This window comes from Podarcis pityusensis (assembly GCF_964106645.2).
Source record: "Podarcis pityusensis genome assembly, chromosome: 5".
Classification (NCBI taxonomy): domain Eukaryota; kingdom Metazoa; phylum Chordata; class Lepidosauria; order Squamata; family Lacertidae; genus Podarcis; species Podarcis pityusensis.
In genome coordinates this window covers 36,754,175-36,781,958 of record NC_138032.1, presented here as the reverse complement: position 1 = coordinate 36,781,958, position 27,784 = coordinate 36,754,175, and the positions used below count along the sequence as shown (strand labels likewise).

Below are 27,784 nucleotides of genomic sequence, written 5' to 3'. Positions count from 1 at the left end.
CTTGACATTGTGACATATACTTGTTTCCACACACAGCAGTCACTTCACAATAAAAGATCCCCGTATATGGCCTTGCACTTACAGAAGCCAGATCACATCATGGTCCCTAGATGTTAGCATTTCCCTAGTGTGCGCTCCATACCCTGCAGCTGTATAGAGTACCTTTACCTCCCACATCGCCATTGTCGAAAACAGAGAGAGAAATAATTTCCACCATATTCTATATGTCTAACTTACCCACCTCAGATTTCTCAGCCTGGAGAAGCTAACTCCCAAGGCTCAATTCATACACAGAGGCAAGGCCCATGCCATTTAGAACAATAACACACTGCCTTTCATTTGAATTCATCCAAAGAGTGTCAGCTCTAGGTTTTTGAGGTTCCTTGCACTAGATACTCTCCATTATCCCTCTCCATCAGAAAGTCTCAACACCATTTTCACTAGTTGCTCCTGCTGCTGCTCTTCTTCTTCTTCTTCACCACCACCACCACCACCACCATCATAGCTACCACCTGCCTGCTCACGAGGCAGAGCGACAAGCAGGCAGTGGCATTTGCTGCTCCTCTTCCTGGTAGAGCTTTCCTGACAGAACAGACATGTTCACCTGTCACAACAGTATCAGTAGGTCAACCTAACATAGGTCACCCTGGATCCAACTTTGTGGGATGTATTATCCAGTAAATACGTGGCAAAATGTTGACTGAGAGATTTCAGCTAAGTAAAGGTTCCTCTGGGCTGAGCTCAGTGAAGGCCACATTTGATCCTTATGAAACCACAGATATTTGCAGACATGACCTCTGCTGCAGTCCCATTTGCTCCACCAAAAGCTCATTGTTAAATGCTGATGCCAATAAAATTGATCCCTCCAAAAATGGCATTTACCAAAGAGATACAGAAAGGGTGTGAATACTACTGTGAAGTATTATCAGCTTGCAAATTACACTGCAAATTTACACCTAGGATACTAGACATTCACAAATGAGTTTCCTATATGCTATGACTCAACCATGAGCAGAGAAGCTGCTCATTTGATGGTCATTTCAGGAGCTTCAGCACTGGGATAAAATATAAGTGGGATTTTCTACTCTGAACAACTGTGTGGCATAAAGCTATGGCAAAACACAATTGGACAGAGGAATCACAAGTAAATCACTGTCACTGCTCAACATACATCATCTCAGTCCTTATCTCATTTATTAAGATGTCACATTTTCTGCCTGACTTGGTTTAAGGCAGGTACCACTTAGGACAGTTCTTAGCAACCCTTGCTACAGATACTGAAAAGACTCAACTCAGAGCTACAGCTGTCCAAGGTGGACAAAGCAATGCAAAACTTTAATTCCCAGGCAATCCCAAACACACTGGCATTAATACAGGTTGGCTGTTCCAATTTGCTAGGGGCAAACGATGCTATCAAACCAGCCCCTTAACAGCCACTTGGGCTATCAAGGATTTCTGTCTGGCCATCATCACACAGCATCTCAACGAATCATCACCTTACCTTTGCAGGCCACATTATTCTCGGGCTCATATCCAGCCTTGCAGGTACAGCGGCCAATGGGAACCATCCACTCCCCATCACCATTGCAGTACAACTTAATGGGCACATCCACCTCCTCGGCATTCGGGATGCACGTGCCCCGTGCAATCACTAGGGAGGTGCTCTCTGCTCCTGTCATCGTCTCTGGGAAGATGGCAAAATTCTGCACCACGCTGGGGCATTTCTTAAAGAAGACCCTCACCGACAGCAGTGACATGCACGCCCCATAATCCTGAAAGGCCAGGTAAAAGCCGTTGCGATTGAGGGGACCAAAGCTCCTCACCTCTGTGTTCACTTTCATCAACCTGCCACCAAAGTCCACCTGAGAGAAGCTCTCGTCTGCAGCAATGGTGTCCACCTTGAGGTAAGGGGCCTCTGTCCAGAAGGCTGACTTCTTGGTGGCGATGACAGAGTCTGTCTCATAGTAATACAGGTTGAAGGTTTCCTTGCAGGAACCAGGGACATTTGGGAGGCTGCTGCAGTCCCTCACCGTGAAGCGCATCTCTGTGTAGATGCGGTGCGCACCCCGTCGGTTGATGAACGTGGTGAGGAGCCAGTTGTTTTGGTTGGGCTCAAAGACATTGCACACCTGGTAAGTCCGGATAGTGTTGAGGTTCTCATCGTAGCCACTGACTTCTTCCCACTGTGTGGAACAAATAAGAAGGGAGGGAGGGGGGAATCAGGCAATTAAAATGAATGGAGAGAACGAAACACAGAGATGGCACTTTAAACCAGGAGGATCATTAATCACTGCAAGCTAGCTGGGATACACAAGACTTGGAGGATTTGTGTGTTCTACTTTCAGTTCTGAAAAACGTGAGAGACATCCCTAATTTTAGGGTCTGTTCCATGAGCATGGAATCAGCCAACAGAAAGAAAGCCAATAAGCTAAGAGTTCTTGGCCCAGTCACACACACACACACACACACACACCCTGCTTGAGGCCAGCAAAGTGACACACACATTTAGATTTTTACTCATATGCTAACCCGCTTCTTGAAGCTGATGTAACTCTGAATCATCTGATGCCCTTAAGGTTCTGTGACAAAGATCATAAAAATCAAGCAGTTTCTGCTCTTCTGATAGTTTGACCTCTTTTAAACCCCTAATTGGCAGAGCCTCGGTAAGCTTGGCAGTTTCCTGAGCAATGCTCATCTTGGATAGAGCTGGCAACTATCAGGGTGTTTAGTGTAAAAAAGAGGGGGGAAATGTGGGCCATAATTAAATTAAATTAAATTAACAAGCTGGTCTAACTGAAATTACTGAAAATAGGTTGGTGACTCAATAATGCTTTTCAAGTTATACAATAAAAGGAAAGGGACCCTACCTAAACCTGTAGGTGGGCTATCAAAACCAATAAATTCTGCTCTGGAACCAGGGACATTTCATTAATTATTTGACTAATGGATCTGAAACAGTTATACCTTGCCTTTCAGCTTCCCAAGGCAGCTCACAATAATAACAATAAAAACAATCAATGAATCTGAATGCAATTAAATCATAATACTAACAGCAGCATAGATCAGAAAAATAACAGTACAGTGGTACCTCGGGTTAAGAACTTAATTCATTCTGGAGGTCTGTTTTTAACCTGAAACTGTTCTTAACCTGAGGTACCACTTTAGCTAATGGGGCCTCCCACTGCCGCTGCACCACCACCGCGCAATTTCTGTTCTCATCCTGAAGCAAAGTTCTTAACCTGAGGTGCTATTTCTGGGTTAGCGGAGTCTGTAACCTGAAGCGTCTGTAACCTGAGGTACCACTGTAGCATCCTAAAGCCACGTAAGAGAGGAGGTGATGGTCATCGCTCCACATTAGAAGGACAGGTGAGGGGCGTGTATGGGTTAATCCCACCCCTTACTGCCAACATGCATGGCTGCTATGGCCCCCTGCTATCCAGCCTCTGGGAGAATATCTCTCTGTGTACCAATGTATGCAAACAGAACTCCTCCATGGGAAGCAGGGAGCTTTCAGAGGCAGCCAGATGCAGGGAGTGCAGGAGGACAGGCTGCTCCACTAGCGGCAAGTGTAGCTGCCAGAGTGCTGGCAGAGAGTCACCTTTGCCAAGATTATTACTACAGTGTTACTAAGTTGCACTAGCTTCCAGTTCAACATACTGGTTATTACCTATACAGTGGTACCTCGGTTTACGAACTTTATCCGTTCCTGAAGTCCGTTCTTAAACCAAAGCCGTACTTAAACTGAGGCCGACTTTCCCTAATGAGGCCTCCCACCGCCGGTGCCCTTCCACTGTTTGGCTTCCGTTCGTAGACTGAGGTAAAGTTCACAAATCAGAACACTACTTCCGGTTTTGCAGAGTTCGTAAACTGAATAGTTCATAAATAGGACTGTTCATAAACTGAGGTACCACTGTAGTGCCTTAAATCAGGCTTCCTCAACCTCAGCCCTCCAGATGTTTTGGACTACAATTCCCATCATCCCTGACCACTGGTCCTGTTAGCTGGGGATCATGGGAGTTGTAGGCCAAAACATCTGGAGGGCCGCAGGTTGGGGATGCCTGCCTTAAATGGTTTGGAACCAGGTTTGGAACCAGAGGCTTGACAACCATATGTCAGGAGTGCTCTGATGGTGTTTCCTGCTTGGCAGGGGGTTGGACTCAATGGCCCTTGTGGTCTCTTCCAACTCTATGATTCTATGATTCTAGGATATTTGAAGGGCTATTTTCCCTCCCATGATGTTCATTGTTGGATGTCCTACTCCATGTCCCTTTGCCTTCAACTACTCAGCTGGTCAGGACATGTTACAGTGTCTTCTTAGTAGCGAGGCCAGGGTTGGGAAACTCCCTCCCACAGGAAGCCTGATTGGATCCTTCATCCTGGCCTTCAGACAAATACTGGAGACATTCCTACTCCACCAGGTATTTCATCTGTCTCTATTTTAGCAGGGGGGGTTTCTCCTGCTGTTACAGGTTGTTTTAATGTTCCTTCCATTTTTATCTGTTAATAATGAAATTTTTGTTTTTTTGTGTGTAGTGTTTTTCTTTAAGATTATTGTGATGTGCCTTGGAGGACTTGCAACTGTGATGTGCCTTGGTGACCTTGTTGTCAAAAGATGGGACAGGGACATTTTTAAACAAAGTGTGGTGACCAGTTTTGATAGAATATCATATGCAGTGAAAAACTCTAATGGTTTATAGGTCATTTTTCAGCAAAATGATGGCATATAAATAAGGAGAAAGGCAAAGAAGACACTGGAGCAAGGTTGGCTGTTTCTGCAGGCCATCTACCACCAGTTGCCCAGTGAGAAGAATCCTGATGACTTTGGATATCACTCATGAGGCAACCTGGAAGGGATCTGCATCCTGGAAAGTGAGTTATAAGGAACTGCAATAATAAACATATAAAGTCTCCACATCCAAGATAGCCAGGATTCTATACCCTGTGAGAATGACAGACTGAATTTGGTTATTTATAAGTCACCCTTTTGAGGCATATCTACTAAAGGTGGCAAAGAGCAATAATACAACCATAAAAATGCAATAACATAGTGAAATATCACTTCCACCTGGAGCTGGCTTGTGTGGCTCCTGTGGACCAATCAGAGTGCTGCATTCTGGACCCTATTGTTCTAGGACCAATCAGACTGCTGCCTTTTGGATTCTATTCACTCAGTACATAACACATACTGTAACACTGTATGCATTCCAGCATAATATAGCACTGGCTTACCCAGACTTTGCACATTATGGCTTACTGGAACAATGGTATACGCCTAGAAAGAAGCTTGCAGGGTCTTTGTATCTTTACAAGCAGCGCTGAGCTAAGCCAAAGTTTCATTTAATGTTCCAGCCCAACCCAGACTGGTGGTTAAGCTCTCTCCTCGTTAATCACAAATAGTAGTGAAAATTTGGCTATGAATCATGAACCCGGGTTTGGAAAACATACTAAACCAAACCTCGACTTAGTTCAGTATGGAACAAGAATTTTTAAAAGGAGCAAGGTAGCTACAAGCTGCTCTCCAAGAGTCCACACATTTGTGTGGTTCCAGTAAGTCATAGATCGGCTTACCATGTCATACAAACCACATCAAACTGCCAAATACAAAAGAAATGGCAATACAATTCAGACAGCATAAAACCATTTCCAAAGCAAGCACAGTAAAACAATAAAACACTAGCATAGCATCAGCTAAAACACATCAGCTTACAGCTATCTGAAACTGGTGGGTTTTTAAGCTTTATTAAATACTACAACTGATAGTGGCAACCATAAATTTATTGGGAGGCAGTTCCTTTGGGGGGCTGTGTGCCCATCCAGCACCTCCCTGCCTAGATTACCCAGTTTCTTTACCCACAACAACTTTGTCTTGTCTGGTTTAAGCTTCAGTTTGCTCACTTTCATCCATCCCAAAACTACCCTTTAGACACGTGTTTAGAAATTCCACAGCCTCTCTGGGATTTGCAGGTATGTTGCTGACACTGTTCCCCAGTGGCTTCATGTATATATCAACTATCTTCAACCTTTTCAGACCCAGCACCCACTTTTAACACAAACGTGCATTCGGGAACCCTTTTCTTGAAGCATATATTTGCAATATATTTCCATCTTGGATCAGGCTGTGACCCACTAGGATCCCAACCCACCAGTTGAAGATCAGTGGCTGTGGATGATAAAAACTGAGAGGGTGGGAGAGAGATGACACCTTGGCACCCTGTTATGCCAAAGGCCACAGGATGAAACAGAAATTTCCTCGGGACGTCAATGTTGTCCCCCAAATAATGTAACATCTGAGAACTGACTGCAGATAGCCAGACATTTCCCATTTCCCCTCCACAAGGAGCTCAAGAGTGGTACAAATGGTACTCGCCCTCCTCATTTAACATTTCAGTCCTCCTCCACATAACATTTCAGTCTCCTAGACACCTTGCTACTGGTCTCAAACCTGCCTCTCCCTCCCCCCCCCCATTATATTTTTGTGGTGGTTATTTTCTCATTGAGGGTTGCCTATATAGGGTTGGGGTGTTGCCTGCTTTTTCAGCTTGTCTTCAGTTTGTTTTAGGGGAGTGTAGGTAGTTTGCCTGTTTAGCATGGGTTCTGAGCATCATCCATTTTTCTTCTTTGAAATTAATACGTTGTGGTGTCCGCAACAGTTTCTTAAATTTCTCATGCTTTTTTTTTTTTAAAGGAGTTCCCTGTTTTAAGGTGTTGCAAGACAGCTCTTTGCTATTTTTGCTGCAAGAGACTAATGTGTCTGCCATTTGGAAGTGGTGAATAAAGTGATCCAAACCAGCACAGTTCAACAAGGAAAAAAGGTGGAAAATCACTTCACTCAGGTTATGGCTATGGGGGGGGGGCGTACCTTAAGGACTTTAAACTACAAGCTCATTGCAAACAGAATAGTGAAAATCAAACCTGTTAAACACCATGCCCGAAATTCAAGCGTTCTAACCTACTTGTCTCCATCTGCTAACATGCTAAAGCACAACTGTATTATTGCAACACTTCTCCAGTAATGACCATATTGAGTGGGTGTCATATGATCATAAATAAGGGAAGGGGGAGGTCATCTGTGCAGCCACATGAGGAAAGTGGGAAAGCGGATGAACCTGTGGTCCACATGTGGTTTGGGGAATAGGAAATGAATACGAGAAAACTTGCTCCAGGCAGGGCTCTCCGCTTCTCAGTTTTCTGAGCAGCAACATCCATCAAAATTGACACAGGGACTGTGCCAATTTTCAGGTGGAATAATGAAAGGGCATTACCGTAATGTTGGCTACTGTGGCAATTAAAGGGCAGGAAGAAAATGTGCCCGGGCCTGTGATGGAATTAGAATATCGCAGCCCAATTTATAAGCCATCCAAATTGCTCCGTGTTTACAGGCTGATTGTTTGCAACAGCATTATTCATATGGCAGCCTTTAAGTGCTGCTCTGGATGTGATGCATAATTCCAAGGTGCTCCAGTGCCACTGAAGCATGAATTAATGGCTGTGTCGCCGAACGTTATCAGAAGGATTTTAATGTTTTTTTATGGAGATGAGAGTATTACATATGTAAGCAAAACTGTATGGTGTAAAATGTTAGGCTGTCATGTAGATCAACGGAAGTTAATGTGGTGGCAAGGGGAAAGGAGATTATTCTGTGCTGAGGAGCGCGCATGCCTGCAACCTCAGGTTGCTTTCGGAGTTTTCAAGTTCTTATTACTGCACTTAAAAAGTCCACACAGTATTTCCCCTACTAAATTTCAGCTCCAGAATAAAGTGCTGAGAAGCAGCAAAGGCTCGCAAAACTGTAATGCAGCCACCAATCAACCGTTTACTTCCTTCCTAGGTGGTGATAACAATCCCATTAAAAGGTACTATCTCTGCCTCTATGTGCAACAATATAAAATTGTTTCAAAGCATGTACATTTATACACAAGCTGTTATGCTGGATTCTCTGCAAAGTGCATCTGTTGATAAGGGCATTCTTCCTACCTGCTGCAATAACTTATTTATAGACAGTTTGCCATTCACTCAAAAGAAAGGACCCAGAAAACCTTGCAGAACTGCATTCTTAGGAAGCACAAGCACACCACTAAAATGGAACCAGCCTTTGTGCAGCAATTTTGTATGAGCATATGTGTTTATTTACCTGCTGAAGTATCAAGATGAGTGGATGAGCTCATTAATTTCATTGCAAGTCCCTGGGTTCTAGTACTATGGGATAAGGAGAAAAAGTTTTCGCTGTTCATGTTCTTTCCAGTTTTTATGTTATAAACCTCCACCATGTCTTCCCTTAGTCACTTTTTAAAATTTAAAGTCTGAATGCTTTAGTGACTCTAAAGTTAATAATGCTTCTTACCTATTTAACTGGGATAGAAGTTAAGATAATGGGTTTGTAATGTTCAGGTCCTTCCCTAGATTACTGTTTTTTTAAAACAGTATTTTTGACTATTGACTATTTTCCAGTATTATGTAAAGGGATTGTTTTCTGCATATTTATTCTGCATATCTCGGGTATATATGCTCCTCAAACTCAGTAACGACTTGATTTTTAAACTTTATATTTTTCTGTCTAAACACAGAACTTTCCTAATGGCCTATCTAAATAAAATTTGTTATTCTGTTTCATATTTGACAACTTATCACATCCAGAATCTATTGCAAGTATTTTTTAATCCTAGGGACCATACTTCAAATAATGTGTGAATATCAGCCTTGGGGAAAGAATAAGGATTTGGCACCATACTATTTCCCTAACTTCCTTGGTATGATTCACTGGGGTGGGGATGCAGGGTGGTATAAATATATGGGTAGATCTTGATGAGGTTGCAGCCTGCCCAGCACCATTCCTGATTTGTCTTGGCTCATCACTGACCTCTCATAAGGCATGCTCTTTAAATATCAAAATCTGGTCTTCAAAACATTACGCATCTGCCAGAGCCTCCCTTACAGCTATGATGTGCTTGTAAAGGGACTTGCAGTTTTCCAAGTGGCAGATCAGATATAATGAACACAATTACAATAAAGGGGCATTAAAATAAAATAAGGATGGAGATTATAATGATAGAAATAACACTTCCATGAGGATTTCACACTGTCCTCCCAACCACACAGAAAGAAGGGTAGGCAGTTGTCCTGCAGGGCCAAGTATTGCTGCCTGAGGCAGAGCAGAAAATGCTGCCCCCTGCCCCTCCCAGTCAAAGTGAGCATGCACAGAGTTGGTTTTGAATGAATGTTTATTTCAGACCAGTACCTAAAGCAAACATAATGCACACTATACCAGCCTCCTACAGGGTCCACCAAAACCAAAGATCTGGGGTTTGCCCAGAGATAAATATTTGCCTTTAGCGGTAGTGTTTTTAGAGGGTTCTTGATACAAGCAATAAATTGAGCGTGTACATTTTACATCAGAGAAAAAAGGTTCCACAACTGTTATCAAATCTCATCTAGACATTGAGCGAACATTCAGCCAGTAGCCTTACGTAAATAGCTAGTAATTTGTCTGAAGAAATATTTCATGTCAAGTAGAACGTATCTGTGAGACTGACAAGAACACTGACCATTGTACATGTAGAATGAATGGGAATTAATACAGACACTGATATTGATCATCTATCTCTAATAAATATTGATAATCCATCCCTAATAAATAATTTATATTATGAATCTAAATAACTTGGCACTTCTTCTCAAATTTGGTAGCATGAATTGCACTATTTATTTAAAGTATTAAGAGGTTTATTAAGTGTGCCCCAACTAATTCACACTTCAAAAAAAAAATCTAGTAAAACAGTAAAAACATCAATATTTGTACTTATATTCATTTATTTTTGTTCTGTTTTATTTTAAACCTTTATAACCCACTCTTCAAAAAAAAAAAAAGCCTTTCCCATGGTGGGTTACAAAAACCATAACAGATTCAAACATTAAAAGCAGCAGATAAAAATAGAACCTTTTTTAAAAAATAAGAAACCATCTTCAGGGAATAAAATTTCACATTTTAAAAGGTCTGGGAAAATAAAAAAGAACTTTGCCTGGTGCTGAAATGACATCAGAGCAGGCGCCAGGTGAGCAATAAAAATAACTTAATCAGCATCACCAAAAGAGAAGCAGTCTAAAGATCAAATAAAATCAGAAAAACAAAACAATAAAAGAACAGCAGCCGCAGATCACCCATTAAATTCTTGGGGAATAAAAAGGGCTTAACCAGTTGTCTAAAGTGATAAAAATGCTAGAGCCACCTGAGTTCTTCCCCAGGGAGATAGTCCATAACCTAGCCTTTGCCAACATGGTGCCCTCCAGATATTACAAAACATGTGTTGTAGTGCAAAACATCTGGAGAGCACCAAGTTGGTGGTGGTTGGCCTAACCTGTTTATCCCCCTAATAGCATCTCCAGGTTTGAGGGGCCTGTGGTATTTCCCCAGATGTTAATGGGGGGGGGGGGGTTCCCCCATTGAAGCAGGTGGCAGGTAGCCCTGTCCTCTCTCTTAGCTCCCTCTCCAGTTTATTTCCGCCAGCTGCAGGGGTGAGAATGAGGAGGGTGGCAGTTGCAAATGGCTGCCACTGAAACTGCCCACATGCGCCAAGCCATACTATATAGCATTATTCAGGGCTTTTCTAATGCTCACATGACACTCAGCAGTCAGCGGACACTCAGGGATGTCAGCAGTAGTGGGATCTTGACAGCTGTCCAAGGATGTTGTGGCAGTGGCCCCAAAGACCGCAATAAATGTGGCAATGTGTACCCCTGTAAATCCTTGAGTGTGCTTCTAATAGAGAACTTATGGTAGCCTGGTACTTTATGAAACTGGTGATTTTGCAAGTTGCCACCCCTCATTGGGGCAGAAATACAGCTAATATGTGAATCACAAAGATACAGCTCAAAGCTAGAGCATAAGTTGCTACATGGTGCAAATGGCTACACGTAACACAGGTTCCCAACATGTACACTAACACAATGTAACAGAACACGGTGAGAATCAGAACTTAATCGGCAGAAATTGCCAGTGCTTATTGCGGTTTTGTATTAAATGAGGTAACGATGTATATGATTGGTGGAAATTGAAATGCTTTGTTTGAAATTTTATAAATACCACTGCCTGGACCACCGGGCGGGGTTGCAGTTTTGCGAAATGATCTGACTGTAACCTATTGCTTTGCAATAAACAATGTTGGACTCCTAACTCCTTATGTTTCTGAGTTTTATTGGTGTAAACTCAGGAGATAAGCCATTTTCTGGCTTACAACCTTTTGGTGCCATGACTCGGATTTGAACCGAGGTTCCTGCAGCCACAACGCAGAGTACTAACCACTATACGATCATGGCTTACAACAATGTCACCTTGGGCGCCACCACAGAAAAGGCCCTCACCACAGCCACTGTTGTGGAGGGTTGAGGTGATTAAAAAATCAATCCTCCTGTCAGACTGGGAATATCCCCTCACTCACCCAGTTTAGGATATTCCACCATCCTTCAGCACAGTTTCTTTTCTTTCAGCAAAGCCATATGTCAAGCAAAGCTTTAATAATAAAGAAAACTGTAACACAATAACATACTATCTAAGAGGAACTAAAACAACATGGTGAGGCAAGGATGACAGTTGGTCTCTCTAACTGAACTTAACACATGAAGGGAGGGGCCGATTCCAGAGCACAACACAAAAGCCCCGCCCACCAGATGGCAGACATTCTACTATTCAAATTAGGCCCCAGTGTTTTTCTTACAAGGACACCCAGAGAAAGGCCCCTGAAGCAGTTCTTAGACTTCAGGCAGATTCATATGGAAGAAAGCTGTCCCTTTGTCACTCAGGTCCTGAGCCATTCATTCAGGACCTTGAAAGCCAAAACCAATATCCTGAGTGGTGCCCAAAAAAGCCCTTAAAGCCAATAGAATTTTTTTACCTGGGTGAAAAATCAACAGTTAACAACAGCAGCAACAAAAAAACCCTTTTGGTTCAACATGTCTATCCACATTCGCTCAAGCTCCAGAATGCCTGGAAATTGCAGCTGTTGAGGCCTATGAACAGAACCTTCCAGAAGTTTAGACATGTGCTAAGATGCTTTTCCTATGCCACAGTTTATGGTTATAAAAGGAGGATGTGATTCATATATATATGGCAAGGCTCCCCCTTTTTTGGCATTCTAACATAAAGTTTGACAATTTGCTTATTTGTTATGACATTAATACCCCATGTTTACTCCAAGGAGCTCAAGTTGGCCTCCTCATTTTGTCCTCATAACGAATGTGTGAGGTGGAAAAACCTAGTATTTGCTATAGACCCAAATGTCCTCCCAATTTCTCCTTAAAATGACAGGCTATCATTCAGTCAATGTACCCTTAAGATAGGTCTATGACTGTGACCCTATAATCAGTCTTGTGTATCCTAGTTACTAATCTATCTGCCATATTCTGTACCAGCTCGAGTTTCTGAATAGTCTACCCAGGATAGGCTTGCCATACATCAGGAAAATTCCTGACACGTCCTGGTTTTTGGGTGTACAAATGCAAAATGTAGGGGGAAACCCAGCTGTATGGAATGCGATGGAAAAAGCAGCGGAAACAGCTCCAAAAGCTTAAAATAACTATTTTGGGGAGAGGAGATGACTGTAACAAGGCTATCTCCAATCCATTATCATGAGGGCAAGTGGACAGGAAACACCAGAAACCTACCAACTGAATCTAGGCTCTCAAACAAGAGACTCATCCAAAGAATAATTATGCAAATGTTAACATTAAACATTATTTCAGTCTCTCTAGCCTCAGTGGAGCTGCTTGAGTGGTAACAGTTAAATGCAAAAACGGCAAAAGAATGAAGGCACTGCCATGCTAAAAGACTAATTCATTTCCTTGGGAATACTAATACTAAAGCACAGAAACGATGTGCCTTGGTATCTCATTCTAAAAATGGTCTTGGTTTATGCTTTGGGTACTTTTGTGCTATGCAAATGTCTGTGCAATTAGCATTTCAAGGAAAGTTATAAAACGCTTCCAAAGGACAATCATTTGGGAATGCCACCACTGAAGAATAGCTTGTGACAGAGCTGGATCGTTTTTGTTCAAATCATAATGAAATGCTAGCAAATACGAATGTTTTATAGTCTGAATTTAGGACTTTGATAATAACTTGGGTTTTTAGTTATACTGGCTGCCGTGGCTTTAAAAGTGAGTTTAGGAGGGGTTTCAGATGCCTCTTGCTCAGGCACCAAGATTATTTGGCAGGCAATGCCTTCTGGCTTAATCTACCTCTGTAAATTGCTCAGTGTTCAAATTAAACAAGGAGAAATGGAAAACCAGGACAAACTTTCTTTTTTATATTTTTTAAATGATATTTATTAAAAGTTTAACAATTACAGAAAAAGAGAAAAAGAAAGACAGTAAAAAGTTACAAGACAATACATCAAAAGAAAATGAAAGCCAGAATAAGGGGGGAAAAATCAGTACATCGAAGCAAAAAAGCAAAAACGTTTAAAAACAAAAACATTTAAAAACACATCCAATATTCCATATCTTTACTTTTCATTTACTTGTTTCCTCGACCTCCTCACACCTCCCTTTTTGTATTCTAGTTCAGTTAACTATTTCAGCAAATTCTTTCCATCTTTCTCAATTTTTGTTCTATAATTTATCTTAACAGTCTATCCTTCAATTTTTCCATTTTTCCCCATTATCAATCAATTCTTTATTACATTTCTGCTAAAACCATATAACTTCATTGCAACATCCACCAGGACAAACTTTCAGTTCCTTTTTGGTCCTTCATGTTTGTTTTTAATTACTTTTTGCTGTTTGTTTTTGATTTCTTTTTGCTTTAACTTGCTTTTAATTTTTTTATGATTTTATTGTCTGCTTTTATGTTTTGACATTGTTGTAAGCCACTGTGATATATTTTTTATGATACAGCAGTTTGTAAAAACTTAAATAAAATAAATTTTGCCTCTCTCATCCACCCTAAAGAACTTGTTACTGCAAATAAAACGTAAACGTGCTCCAAATGTATATCCTCATCCTCATCTGGATGCACACAGAAAAATTGCATTTGAACTCAGAAGGTCATTTGTCTATTTGGCACAGGGCCAGACAGTGATATTTTACTTCCTGAGGGGAAGAAGTAAAGGGCTCCCGCTCCCACAGAAGTCAAGGTACATAATTACCAAGGCTGCCCAAGTTTCTTTGGCACATGAGGCACAAAATCTTAAAAGCCCTTCTTCCTGGGAGTAAAAGACAATAATAATAAATTCAGTAATTTACTAACTTGTTGGTCATTCATGACACCTCAGAGCAGCTGCCTAAGGATATTGCCTCACTCTGCTTCACTGTAAGGTCAGCCTTGGATAGAGTTTTCCAGGCCACCCTTTAAATTGTAGCATGTTATTATTTATTGGGGGGGGGGGATTGGCTGGGTTCAGAGAACGCATTCATGAGTATTTCCCCCTCACAGGTTAGAGAGTCTTTTGGGGAGGCAAACCTGTGCTCAAATAGTGTATACCTGGTAATATCCCCAAACACAATTCCCCTCACGTTAGACCCCAGGATGATGGGAAGTAAATGGCAAATCACTTCTCTTTACTCTAAATCCCAACTCCTGCATATTTGCTGCCAACATGCTCCCTACTTGATGTGGCAGGCTTACAAGAACAGTTTTTTTGCATAGTACAAAATGGTAAGGTCTGCTCTTGCTGGAGAATTGCTGTACATATCAGTCTGAAATCTGAAAGGATTCATCCCCTCAGAATGGGTGACCGTGCCTACAATTGGTATCCAATGCTGTCAGAATGTAATAAACTCAAATAGATACAGGGCTTTTTTTCCAGCCAAAACACACTGGAACTCAGTTCCAGCACCCCTCACGTAGGCACCATTACCATTATAAGAGAACAAGGAAGGTGTTTGTGGTGAATTCCGGCACCTCTTTTTCTAGGAAAAAAATGTCAATGTTGATGAACCCTGAAAGGGTTCCCTCTAAAGGACTGATCTGCCTGAACCTGAGCATGTTCAAACCACGGTGCAAACTTTGCTTGCAAGTTACATCCACTTATGTGATAAGGGAGAACAAGTTATAGCCATAGATTCCGCATTATACTAGATGTGGGTGAAATAGAGGTTTGAATTTAACGTATCAGATTTAGACTCAAATAAAAAAATAAATCAGAATGGACAGAGCAGACCCAAAAAAACAGATCAGGTCACTACACCCACCCAGTGAACGAAATACCCTCCCCTGGCATTCTACTGTAAGTGGAAGACTGATGGCATCAGGAATAAATACCACAAGGAAACATCAGATTAGCATTTCAAGCAGCAGGCTAGTGCCCCTACCCAGAGATACACACACCAGCCTGCCACTTGTTTCCTATTGTGTCTTTTGCCCCTTCATTATTTTGGTAACGTTCTTTGCAAATTCCACTGGAACTGATTTTCTGAAATAAATTCATTTATCTACAAGTACTTCAGAGCCACACCAAAAAACCGTGTTTTTTAAAAATGCATGTTAAATGCTACCACTTTTGTTTAGAAGGAAAAGCAGCAATAGAACCATGATTTGGATGAAGGCTGTGTGCCTGTGCCCCACCAACAAACAAACAAACACACACACACACACACACACCAGACTGCTATTTGCCCCAGAAAGTGTTTTTACTATAAACATCAACTTCAGGAGCAAACTGCAATCAGGGTGGATCTTCAGCAGGAAACAGGTACACTCCAGATTAAGATGCTCAGAGCCCTATAACTGCTTTTTATTTGAAACAAAAATGACAATGGATAATAATAATTTAATAATAATACTTTTATTATTCACACCCACCCATCTGGCTGGGTTTTCCTGCCAGTTTGCAGAGTGTGATTAAAGGTGATGTGAAGTTTGGCCCCAAGGGAACTCATGGTAAGTTCAAGAAAATATATTCATTTCAGCACAGCTCTGGACTTTTTCCATCCTGCTGTCGAAATTGTTATTGAGATGTTCCACTGAATATCAGAAAGGGCATGGGATCAAACTTTGAAACATTCATTTGAAAAAGTCTTGATGAAGACTGGAAAAGTCAGAGTGGACAAAAGTGTTAACGTCGGAAGTGCGGTCATATCAAATGAGGCCACAATAAAGCCCCTCAGGCTGAGCAACTGGGAGATTGTCAATAATTTTTGCAGAGTTGCTCGAGTAAAGTGGAGAGGACAGAATCCAAATTGAAAAGAATCTAGAAAAGAGAGGTTACAAAAAAATGAGACATCAAATGCACGCAGTTCACTTCAAGAACTCAGTGGTGCAATGAAGGGGAGGAGAATGATATGTGATAATAGCTGGAGTGGGAGGAGAAGTCATGTTTGAGGATTGAATAGAACCTGAATTTTGCAATGATGAAAGTGGATAACTAAATGCAAATCCAGAGGTGAATTACATTGCCCCCAAGATGTGCGGCACTGGGTGTCCACCCCAGATGCATAACTAGTCTGCCCGCCTATCCGTTCTTCCCTTGACTACAGTCACATTCACACCATACATTTAAAGCTCCACGTTGACAGTAATGGCTTCCCCCAAAGAATCCTGGAAACTGTAGTTCATTGAGCGTGCTTAGAGTTGTTGGGACACCCTCAGAACTCTCATTCCTAACACCCTTCACAAACTACAGTTCCCAGGATTCGCTGGGGGAAGCCATGACTGTTCCAAGTGGTATAAGAGTGCTTTAAATATATGGTGTGGGTGGAACTTTAAACACAGCCACCGGTGCAGGCACAGCCAGAGGTCTCCAGAAGAGAATGGTAGGCCAAACTGTACAAAATAAACCATGTTACTGGTACAAAGATTCCCCACCCCCCTTGCAAAAAAAGATCAGCCTCTAGAGTTCTGTGGACCTCAGCAATCCCATGTTTGCCTTTTGCCAGGCCTGCAAATGCCCCACCCCAAACTCCTACCTGTGGCAAAACCCTAGAGCCATTCGGACAGCTGCCTCTACTGTTGACACTGTAACAGTGACAAATGCATTGTTCCGACAAGATCACTTTAAATAATTCACAGGGAGCTGGGGATTAAGACAGTGTTTTTCCCTGTCTCTGCTGAGATTTAAAACACTTCCAGCTGGGAGATTTAAAAGACTATAATGGACTGTTTCTTCTCCTGGCTCCCCTCCCCTTCACTATCCCAAAAGCGAACTCAACAATAACACACACACAGAAAATGTCAGAAGGGGAGAAGGAGAAGGTGGGGGGGGAGAGAGGGGGGAGAAAGCTTGGCTGGTAACCATGGCAATATCAGGCACACTATTCAGCTGTCATTATTCCAAAGGTTCATACATGTCATTATCTAGGACGTCAAATAAAAGCTGCCTATCACTCCTGTCCTTCAAAGATTGAATAAAAACAAGCTACGGGACGGACTAGACTAGAGGGTGTCTCCCTAACAGTGGGTATCCAAACAACATCTTGGCACCCAAATAAAAGAAAGGGAGAGAGAAATGCCTCTTAGCGTGTATACTTGTTCATTCTGGTCTGGATTCCTTATTTGGTCATATATGGTGTTTATGACAGATTATCAACATTAACTCTTACAAAAGGCAGCTAGGATCCAAAACCATTTAGGTGACAAATGTATTGGGAATTTTGCAGGACAGAACTTGTCTGCCTAAGCAAGAGATTTGTGTAACTCAAAGCCTTGATTCTCCATCATGTATCTATCTGAGCTAATATACAATCTTGACTCATTTCAGACCCAAAAGGTACAGTACATATAATAATAATAATAATAATAATAATTTATTATTTATACCCCGCCCATCTGGCCGGGTTTCCCCAGCCACTCTGGGCGGCTTCCAAAAGAATATTAAAATACTATGATACATCAAACATTAAAAGCTTCCCTAAACAGGGCTGCCTTCAGATGTCTTCTAAAAGTCTGGTAGTTGTTGTTCTCTTTGACATCTGGTGGGAGGGCGTTCCACAGGGAGGGCGCCACTACCGAGAAGGCCCTCTGCCTGGTTCCCTGTAACTTGGCTTCTCGCAGTGAGGGAACCGCCAGAAGGCCCTCGGTGCTGGACCTCAGTGTCCGGGTAGAACGATGGAGGTGGAGACGCTCCTTCAGGTATACTGGACCGAGGCCGTTTAGGGCTTTAAAGGTCAGCACCAACACTTTGAATTGTGCTCGGAAACGTACTGGGAGCCAATGTAGGTCTTTCAAGACCGGTGTTATATGGTCTCGACGGCTGTTCCCAGTCACCAGTCTGGCTGCTGCATTCTGGATTAGTTGTAGTTTCCGGGTCACCTTCAAAGGTAGCCCCACGTAGAGCGCATTGCAGTAGTCCAAGCGGGAGATAACCAGAGCATGCACCACTCTGGCGAGGCAGTCCGCGGGCAGATAGGGTCTCAACCTACGTACCAGATGGAGCTGGTACACAGCTGCCCTGGACACGGATTTAACCTGTGCCTCCATGGACAGCTGTGAGTCCAAAATGACTCCCAGGCTGCGCACCTGGTCCTTCAGGGGCACGGTTACCCCATTCAGGACCAGGGAATCCCCCACACCTGCCCGCCTCCTGTCCCCCAGAAACAGTACTTCTGTCTTGTCAGGATTCAATATAACATTTCCCCCCCAATGAGGTTAGGTGTGAAAACTGTGCAAGAGTCTGATTTGCTCCTCATGCATGCACTGGGAAATGACTGTGCCTTAGAGCTTTAAACCATGTGTACATCCTGCACAACAGGTAACCGTTTCTTTTCCCTACGTGTACAGGGTCTATGTAGGAAAAATACCACACATCAGTCTTGATTACCCAAATGCAATCCTTACACATTGTGATCTGGGTCAACTCTCCCTTGGTGTGTATATCTATACTGAGCTGAGCCTGAGCCTGTCACTAAAAATACCCATCAAACTCTCACCATAAACAGCAGACCCCTAAAGGTCTCTGGTGATTTGCAATTGACCCTGCACGAGACATGCATTAGATTTCATTCTCCTCCCTTTCAGCTCTTATTCGGCCATGTGGGCTGAGTGGGGGGGAGTAGTTGGACATGGGAGTCATGGATACATATAACTTGCTCAGCGATGGGCTCCTTGGGGAAGGGATTGGGCTAGCTCCTTGCTATGTTCTCAGTATCAGTTCCCCATCTTGTAAAATGGGGATAGGCCTATCCCTACGGGTGGTTGCTAAAGCATGCAAGATGCGGATTCACTGTGCACATTAATATGCTATCTAAAGATCCAATATTAACGTGTGTTTGCTTCACAGGGTTAGCACGAAGAGCATGGCCAAAGAGCCACAGATGGCAGGTGAAAAATACAGGCATATGAAACAGCAAGCGGGGATTATAAACATGTGCACCACTGAACAAGTCAAGAACGCTGCAGACCAGTTATGTAGAAAACTCCTATGCCAATCATCTCTCTCAAATGCAAGGATATAATCCTCCATTAGCACACCAAGCCCATCCTGCTGCCACTAATTTACACCAGATGAGAATCTAGCCCCTTGGAGCTAGTTTCTCCTTTAGCAGATGGCTACACTGATCTGACTGGCTTTTTATTATTCTTTTAAGAGAATAATTATTTCCCAAGGCTAGGTGATGCTGCTGTGTTTCACTTAAAGACACAGATGTTAATTTCTATTATAGTCTCTGCAGGCTGCATTAGGTTTGCTTGAATCAGAATGGCCATCAGAACGGTCCCTACAATCCTTCAGTACAGCAAAACCAGTAATATATTACAACATAAAGCAGGCACACATCAGCCATAGTGCAGCTGCAAATGTGTTACACAAAATTCATCTTCATGTCCCGCCTGGGAATTAAGCACTGCAGACTGTCCAGCTTACACAGCCACCAATGTTGCAAGAAGCAGTTAGGAATGGGCTCTTAACATGCCCCTCTGGCCACTTTAGGTAAAGAGTACAAACATGCAAAGCGGGCGGAGTTTTAATGTACATCCATGTGTCACAAATTCACCTCTGGGTTGATTCCCCTTCTCTACCTTGGACTCTTGTGTGTTGAGCATGAATTCCATGTTCTTTGAGGCCAGATGGTGATTGGGTGAAAGGAAATGTGTTCACTGGATTCTCATGCTGTTGAATTCACCAACTGATGTCTCCACATTAAGCCACTGCAGATTTGAAATATTGACGTTCAGCAAATGTGATTTTTGGAACAACAGCTGCCATGATCAATCTGGCTGGGAAGGGACCATAGGTAAGTGGCAGAGGAATTGTTTTCTGTGCTGAAGACCCCAGATTCAATCCTTGATGGGAAGGACCTTCACTTCATACCCTGAAGAGCAGGATAATGCTGAGCTACATCAGGGGTGACCAAGACATTTTGCTGCCTAACACAGAAGAGCAAGTGGTGCCTATCCTCGACTCAAGGTGCATAGTATCAAAGGCTGGCCAAGTTATTTTGGCATCTGAAGTAGAAAGCCCCACACAATTGCCTCTCCTTGGGAATAAACAATACAATATTAATAAATTACCCATTTGCTTCCCTTTCAGAGCACACAAAATTAGCAACCACTTCATTCTGCCTAATGATAGGGCTGGTCCTAGGCTACTTGGACAAATATTCTGACTTTGAATAAGGCAGAGTTTAAAGGTGGATGTGGGCAGAAGTAAATCTAACCAAGTTTTAATGTGCTTAGGGCAACTGTGCTTATCTCTGTTATGAGAGAGTAAGGATCTTTCTTCCCCAAACCTTTCTCTCCCACAGATTATCCAGGTCCTCTCAGTGGTTTTCAGTGCTATTAATCATGGTAACCTTCTGGGGTGTGAATAGGAGCCATCATGCTCTAGTGAGTCCCCTCTTACCTGACAGGTAAGTTCCAGAAGGGATGCTGTATGGATGAATAGAGTTTAGTTCTGCACCATGCCTTTTATGCCACTGGGCTAGTTCAGGCATGGCCAAACTTGACCCTCCAGCTATTTTGGGACTACAATGCCTATCCTCCCTAGATAACAGCACCAGTGGTCAAGAGATGATAGGAAGTGTAGTCCCAAAACAGCTGGAGGGCCAAGTTTGGCCATGCCTGGGCTAGGCGGTGGGGTGGGGTGCAGAGCTCCATTTAGTCTCCCATGCTATTTAATTTCTACATCAAACTGCTGTCAGAGGTCATGGTGAGCTTTGTAGCAAACGGCTATCAATATGCTGATGACATGAAGCTCTATTTCTCTTATTTGTTTGCTCTAGGAGAGACAGTGGAAATGGCTGCCTAGAGTCAGTAATTGGCTGGATAAGGCCTCATAAACTGAAGATTAATTCAGACAAGATGGAGGTACTATTTGTAGACATTTCCATTGGCCAAGCAGATGGTGAACAACCTGTTCTGGATGGATATGCAGCTTGGAGGTGCTATTAGACCTGGATCTCACTCTGAATGTCCAGCTGGCATCAGAGGCATGAAGTGCCTTTAATCAGCTTAGGTTGGTATGCCAACAGAAGCCACATGAAAACAGAGGCAGCCTCGCCACAGTGCTCCATGCCCTAACAACACTTATGTTCGATTTATGCAATGCAATATACGCAGGGCTGCCTTTGAAAACTTTTCAGAAACTTCACTTGTTTTGGAACACAGCAGCCACCTGGTAACTGGGACTCAGGTCTGACCATATCTTGCCTAAGTTAAAAGATCTCCACTGATTTCCATGCTGGGCCATATTCAGCGAACCTGTTGCACTAGCAGACACCAGTGCAAAGATTCCCTCTAGCACAATGGGAACCCCCATCTCTCCTCCCCCTATGTACATACTGCTCATCCCCAAATCTGCTCTGGGGAGTTGGACAGCTTGGGGAGGGGAAGGTTCTATTAGGCAATACAATTTAATGTGTTGGCATTGACATAAAGTCCTAAACAGCTTGGGACCAATATTTCTGAAGTGCTGACTCCTCCTCTTTCTAAAATCAGCCACAGATGCTCTAATTGAGATATCCTTACATTCAGAGGCTGTGTGGCATGTGTTCAGCAACAAGGCCTTCTCTGTGTTGGCACCTATGCCAGCACCTTTACCACAGACACTCTAATAGTGCTGACCTGACCATCCTTCAGGTACCTGGTAGCAATGTTGTCATTCTCATGAGGCTGTGTTGACTGGCAGCTACTTCTGTGGTAAAAGCAGTTATTTCAAATGTTGTTGCTTTTTCATTCGGTTTTTCATTTCTTATTGTACTGATTTTCATATTGCTTTTAATAACTGCTACCCTTCTTAGAGGCAAAAAAGATGACATATAAAGATATTTCATAACCATGGTGTGGAAAAATAGTGTGGAAACACCAATTGTATCTGAAATAGAATCATAGAGTTGGAAGAGACCACAAGGGCCATCGAGTCCAACCCCCTGCCAAGCAGGAAACACCATCAGAGCACTCCTGACATATGGTTATCAAGCCTCTGCTTAAAGACCTCCAAAGAAGGAGACTCCACCACACTCCTTGGCAGCAAATTCCACTGTCGAACAGCTCTTACTGTCAGGAAGTTCTTCCTAATGTTTAGGTGGAATCTTCTTTCTTGTAGTTTGGATCCATTGCTCCGTGTCCGCTTCTCTGGAGCAGCAGAAAACAACCTTTCTCCCTCCTCTAGGTGACATCCTTTTATATATTTGAACATGGCTATCATATCACCCCTTAACCTCCTCTTCTCCAGGCTAAACATGCCCAGCTCCCTTAGCCGTTCCTCATAAGGCATCGTTTCCAGGCCTTTGACCATTTTGGTTGCCCTCCTCTGGACACGTTCCAGTTTGTCGGTGTCCTTCTTGAACTGTGGTGCCCAGAACTGGACACAGTACTCCAGGTGAGGTCTGACCAGAGCAGAATACAGTGGCACTATTACTTCCCTTGATCTAGATGCTCTACTCCTATTGATGCAGCCCAGAATTGCATTGGCTTTTTTAGCTGCCACGTCACACTGTTGGCTCATGTCAAGTTTGTGGTCAACCAAGACTCCTAGATCCTTTTCACATGTCCTGCTCTCAAGCCAGGTGTCACCCATCTTGTATTTGTGCCTCTCATTTTTTTTGCCCAAGTGCAATACTTTACATTTCTCCCCGTTAAAATTCATCTTGTTTGTTTTGGCCCAGTTCTCTAATCTGTCAAGGTCATTTTGAAGTGTGATCCTGTCCTCTGGGGTGTTAGCCACCCCTCCCAGTTTGGTGTCATCTGCAAATTTGATCAGGATGCCCTTGAGTCCATCATCCAAGTCGTTGATAAAGATGTTGAATAAGACCGGGCCCAAGACAGAACCCTGTGGCACCCCACTAGTCACTCTTCTCCAGGATGAAGAGGAACCATTGATGAGCACCCTTTGGGTTCGGTCAGTCAGCCAGTTACAAATCCACTGAGTGGTAGCATAGTCAAGACCGCATTTTACCAGCTTCTTTACAAGAATATCATGGGGCACCTTGTCAAATGCCTTGCTGAAATCAAGGTAGGCTACATCCACTGCGTTCCCTTCATCTACCAGGCTTGTAATTCTGTCAAAAAACGAGATCAGGTTAGTCTGACATGACTTATTTTTCAGAAATCCATGCTGACTATTGGTGATCACAGCATTCCTTTCTAGGTGCTCACAGTTTGCTTAATGATCTGCTCCAGAATCTTCCCTGGTATTGATGTCAGACTGACTGGGCGGTAATTATTTGGGTCCTCTCTTTTCCCCTTTTTGAAAATAGGAACAACATTTGCCCTCCTCCAATCTGCCGGGACTTCGCCTGTTCTCCAGGAATTCTCAAAGATGACTGCCAGTGGTTCTGAGATCACATCTGCCAGTTCTTTTAATACTCTTGGATGCAGTTCATCTGGCCCTGGAGACTTGAATACATCTAGACTAGCCAAGTATTCTTGTACTATCTCCTTAGTTATTCTGGGCTGTGTTTCCTCTGCTGAATCATTTGCTCCAAATTCTTCAGGTCGGGCATTGTTTTCTTTATCGGAGAAGACTGAGGCAAAGAAGGCATTAAGGAGTTCAGCCCTTTCTGTGTCCCCTGTTTGCATTTCACCATCTTCTCCTCTGAGTGACCCCACTGTTTCTTTGTTCTTCCCTTTGCTACGAACATACCCATAAAAGCCTTTTTTGTTGCTTTTAACCTCTCTAGCAAGCCTGAGTTCATTCTGTACTTTAGCTTTTCTGACTTTGTGTCTACACGTGCTGGCTATTTGTTTGAATTCCTCTTTGGTGGTTTCCCCCCTTTTCCATTTTTTTGTACACATCCTTTTTTAATCTTAACTCAGTTAAAAGTTCTTTAGATAGCCACCCTGGCTTCTTTAGGCACCTTCCATGTTTCCGTCTCATTGGTAATGCCTGAAGTTGTGCTTTTACTATCTCCCTCTTAACAAACTACCAGCCATCATGAACTCCCTTTCCTTTTAGTATTACTGTCCATGGGATCTCACCCAGCACTTCCCTAAGTTTTATGAAGTCGGCTTTCTTAAAGTCAAGAAATTGAGTCCTAGTATGCTTGGCTGCTCCTTTCTGCTGTATAGTAAACTTCAGAAGAGCATGATCACTCACGCCTAATGATCCTTCCACTTCTACCCCACTAACCAGGTCATCAACATTGGTTAGGACCAGATCTAAAATGGCTGTTCCTCTTGTTGCTTCTCCCACTTTCTGGACAATGAAGTTGTCTGCAAGGCCAGTGAGGAATCTGTTTGACTTTATGCTCTTGGCTGAGTTTGACATCCAACAAATATCCGGGTAATTGAAGTCCCCCATTACTACTATCTCCCTTCCTTTTGCATGCTTGGCCATCTGTTCCAGGAAGGCATCATCTATGTCCTCCGTTTGGCTTGGGGATCTATAGTAAACTCCCACAATGAGGTCACTGTTATTCTTCTCTCCCTTAATTTTGACCCAAATGCTCTCACTTTGGCTTTGAGGTTCTAAATCTTGGATCTATTCACAGGTATACACATCCCTGACATATAACGCCACTCCTCCTCCTTTCTTGTCTGGTCTGTTTCTCTGAAATAGATTGTATCCCTCCATTATTACATTCCAATCGTGGGACTTATCCCACCAGGTTTCAGTGATGCCTATTATGTCATATTTAGTTTGCTGTACCAAGAGCTCAAGCTCATCTTGTTTATTTCCCATGCTTTGCGCATTAGTGTACAGACACTTAAGTCCATTAATCATTCCCCCGTGTCTCTTTTTTAAGGATTTTTTCTTCCCACCACTAGGTCTGCGTGCTGTTTGCTCCATTTGGTCTATGACATTTGGATGATCATCTTCATCAATTGATAGACTCCTACCTTCAGGAGCACTGTCTCCCTCCCCCACATTAGTCAGTTTAAAGCCCTCCTGATGAGGTTTCTGAGATTTTTGGCAAAAATATTCCTCCCAACCGTTGTGAGGTGCAGCCCATCGCTTGCCAGAAGTCCATCTTCAAGAAACTGCAGTCCGTGATCTAAGAATCCAAACCGTTCCTGTTTACACCATTTGCGAAGCCAGCTGTTCACTTCCACTATTTTCCCCTCTCTCCCTGGGCCACGTCGTTCAACTGGGAGGACAGATGAGATGACAATTTGTGCATTTAATTGCTTCAATTTCCTGCCCAGAGCCTCGTAGTCTCTTTTGATCTTCTGGAGGCTATTGCTTGCAGTGTCATTGGTTCCCACATGAACCAAGAGGAAAGGTTATTTGTCAGTGGGTTTTATGATTCCTTGCAGTCGTTCAGTTACATCTTGGATCTTAGCCCCGGGGAGACAGCACACTTCCCGAGACATCTTGTCAGGCCCACAGATCACTGCTTCTGTTCCCCTCAGTAGGGAATCCCCTATCACCACTACACGCCTCCTCTTAGGTTTGGTCGGGGTTCTTCCGTGAGCTGTCCGTTCCAAGGTCACCTGCACATTCCCTGAGGACTGACTTTGCTGCTCGTCTTCATATACCTGATCGACTGTAATGAGGGAGAGATCCTCAAATGGAGTCTGCTCTTCGTCTTCCATGCTAGGGGAGAGGACCTCAAAGCGAATGTGTATTTCTAAACAATCAGAGCGAACCCTGGGCCTCCTACTTCTTTGAGTCACGTTTCTCCATATATCTGGCTCCTGTGTTGGTGAACTAGCCTCCTTCTCAGGGGAGTCCCCTGTCTCCTCCTTGGTGGAGACGGTGTGCTCTGTTGCTTCCAAGAAGAGCTCCAGCTCTCTAATTCTTTGGAGCGTAGCTACACGTTCCTCCAGTTGCTGGAGGAACAATAAATCCAACAATAAATCCAGAGGCAAGAAGGTGGAAAGAATGGGAACTTTTGAGACAGCAGAAAAACCTTGAGAAGTTAAAGGAATGGTTAGAAAAGAGTACTAACTCCCAGTCAGTGACTGCATTCTGCGGTTGTGCTACATTGTGTTCAGTTGTAGAAGAAAGAGCCGCAGAGCCCCAGATTTGTGCACTCTCTCCATCTCCTCCTGCAACCTCCACTACCATTTTAGTTTAACCACAGTTTAGCCCATCTTCTGAAACCTAAACTGTGGTCAGTCCTAATCTTGGTTTCTTGAAACTAGCACTTGATGCAGCAGACTCTTGTTCATGAAAGCTTATAACAAAACTGTTATATCTTAAAGTGCTATGGCACTCTCAACAGCATTTTTGTATACTCCTTCCAGTGATAAAATAATTAACTTTCCTGATTTTTGAAGCAATGTGTTTTTCCCAGAGCACTCCTCTGCTTCTGCGCACACATCCAGCTTGCCAGATATTAAATGATTAATGGATATTATTCATTTTCCTGCTTTTATAAGTTTCATGTTCAGACACTCAATTTATATGCATTTGCTTTTTCTCTGCTCTTACCTTACTTCTGTGCTCTAATATTTGCCACCTTTCCCCCCCCCCTATAGAATATATTTACTATACATTTGGGGGGGGGGCATTTACTGTTTTCTATTCATTTGGGCACTTCTTAAGATATACTAACCAATTTTTGTATGATGTTTCCTAAGATCAATGACTTTTCATCTGTGTTTGAATGCCATGTTGAATCAAGATGGCTGACTAAACCTTTGAAAAGTGCACTGGGTTTGTAGTTTCTTAGAATTCTCCAGCAATGCTGGCTTTAAGGCAGCTAAGAATACCGTATTTTATTTTTAAAACTTAATTTGGTTTTTTCCCTTGGTGAAAAGCACATGCCCAAATCAGGCATATGATTCAGATATGACAGGAAACTACCCATAATTGAAGACCTCCTTGCTTGGTGTGGAACTCTGACAATGGTAGGAAGAAGAGATGGCTCACACAAGCAGAAGTGTTGCTCATGTCTCAACATATTAAGCTGCTTTTCTTCATTCCACAATCAATCTGGTGGACTAGCCACAAAACCCAGTATTTCCCCCTTCTTTCAACAGGGACCCTCTCCACCCCTCTCCCTGAACCTAGCTAACAATAGTGTAAGAGATGAGTTATTTTTCCGTTTCTGTTTCCCTTTTGATGGCTGCACATAATCAGGTTACAGTCCTTACCTAGGGAGATATATCCTTGCTATTATTGACCAATTAGATTCCACCTGAAGTCCAGACCCTTTTATGATCATTAACGTCATGTAAGGAATAGCTGGACTTCTTTCCCTGGATAATTAAGGGCCGTTTCAAATGCAATTACCCCCTCAGGATGCTTGGCCCCACCTTAACTATTTCCGTCCACAGCAACATGACTAAATGATGGAAGAATCTGTCTTATTAACAACAATAAACAATATTTACAACAACTGATCCCTAGGGGTAGCTTTTTAAGCCCATGAACATAACACCCCCTCCTATCTGCACAATAATTTAGGTGAAGTACTTGGATTAAGGGACGTGGGTGGTGCTGTGGTCTAAACCACAGAGCCTAGGGCTTGCCGATCA

General features: G+C 42.9%; 1 protein-coding gene and 1 long non-coding RNA gene across 19 annotated transcripts in view; one reads left to right on the top strand and one right to left on the bottom strand.

The window, feature by feature from the left end:
- The window catches only part of EPHB1 (EPH receptor B1), a 357,336-nt gene that overhangs the window by 200,780 nt on the left and 128,772 nt on the right, over nt 1-27,784 (bottom strand). For all 17 annotated transcript variants that reach the window (XR_013986829.1, XR_013986830.1, XR_013986831.1 and 14 more), the window contains one exon: nt 1,502-2,183. Coding sequence is in view for 10 of the 17 variants with exons in the window: in XM_081007270.1 (XP_080863396.1) it covers nt 1,502-2,183 (682 nt within the window). In the remaining 7 variants the exon portion in view is untranslated. The remainder of the gene's footprint in view (nt 1-1,501; nt 2,184-27,784) is intronic.
- Nucleotides 1,763-6,789, top strand: LOC308478076. 2 transcript variants are annotated; one of them, XR_013986849.1, is made up of 4 exons: nt 1,763-1,904; nt 1,993-2,132; nt 4,710-4,869; nt 6,686-6,789. It is a non-coding gene; the product is annotated as an uncharacterized lncRNA (long non-coding RNA). The 2 variants fall into 2 exon arrangements; XR_013986850.1 differs by having other exon boundaries at nt 4,698-4,869.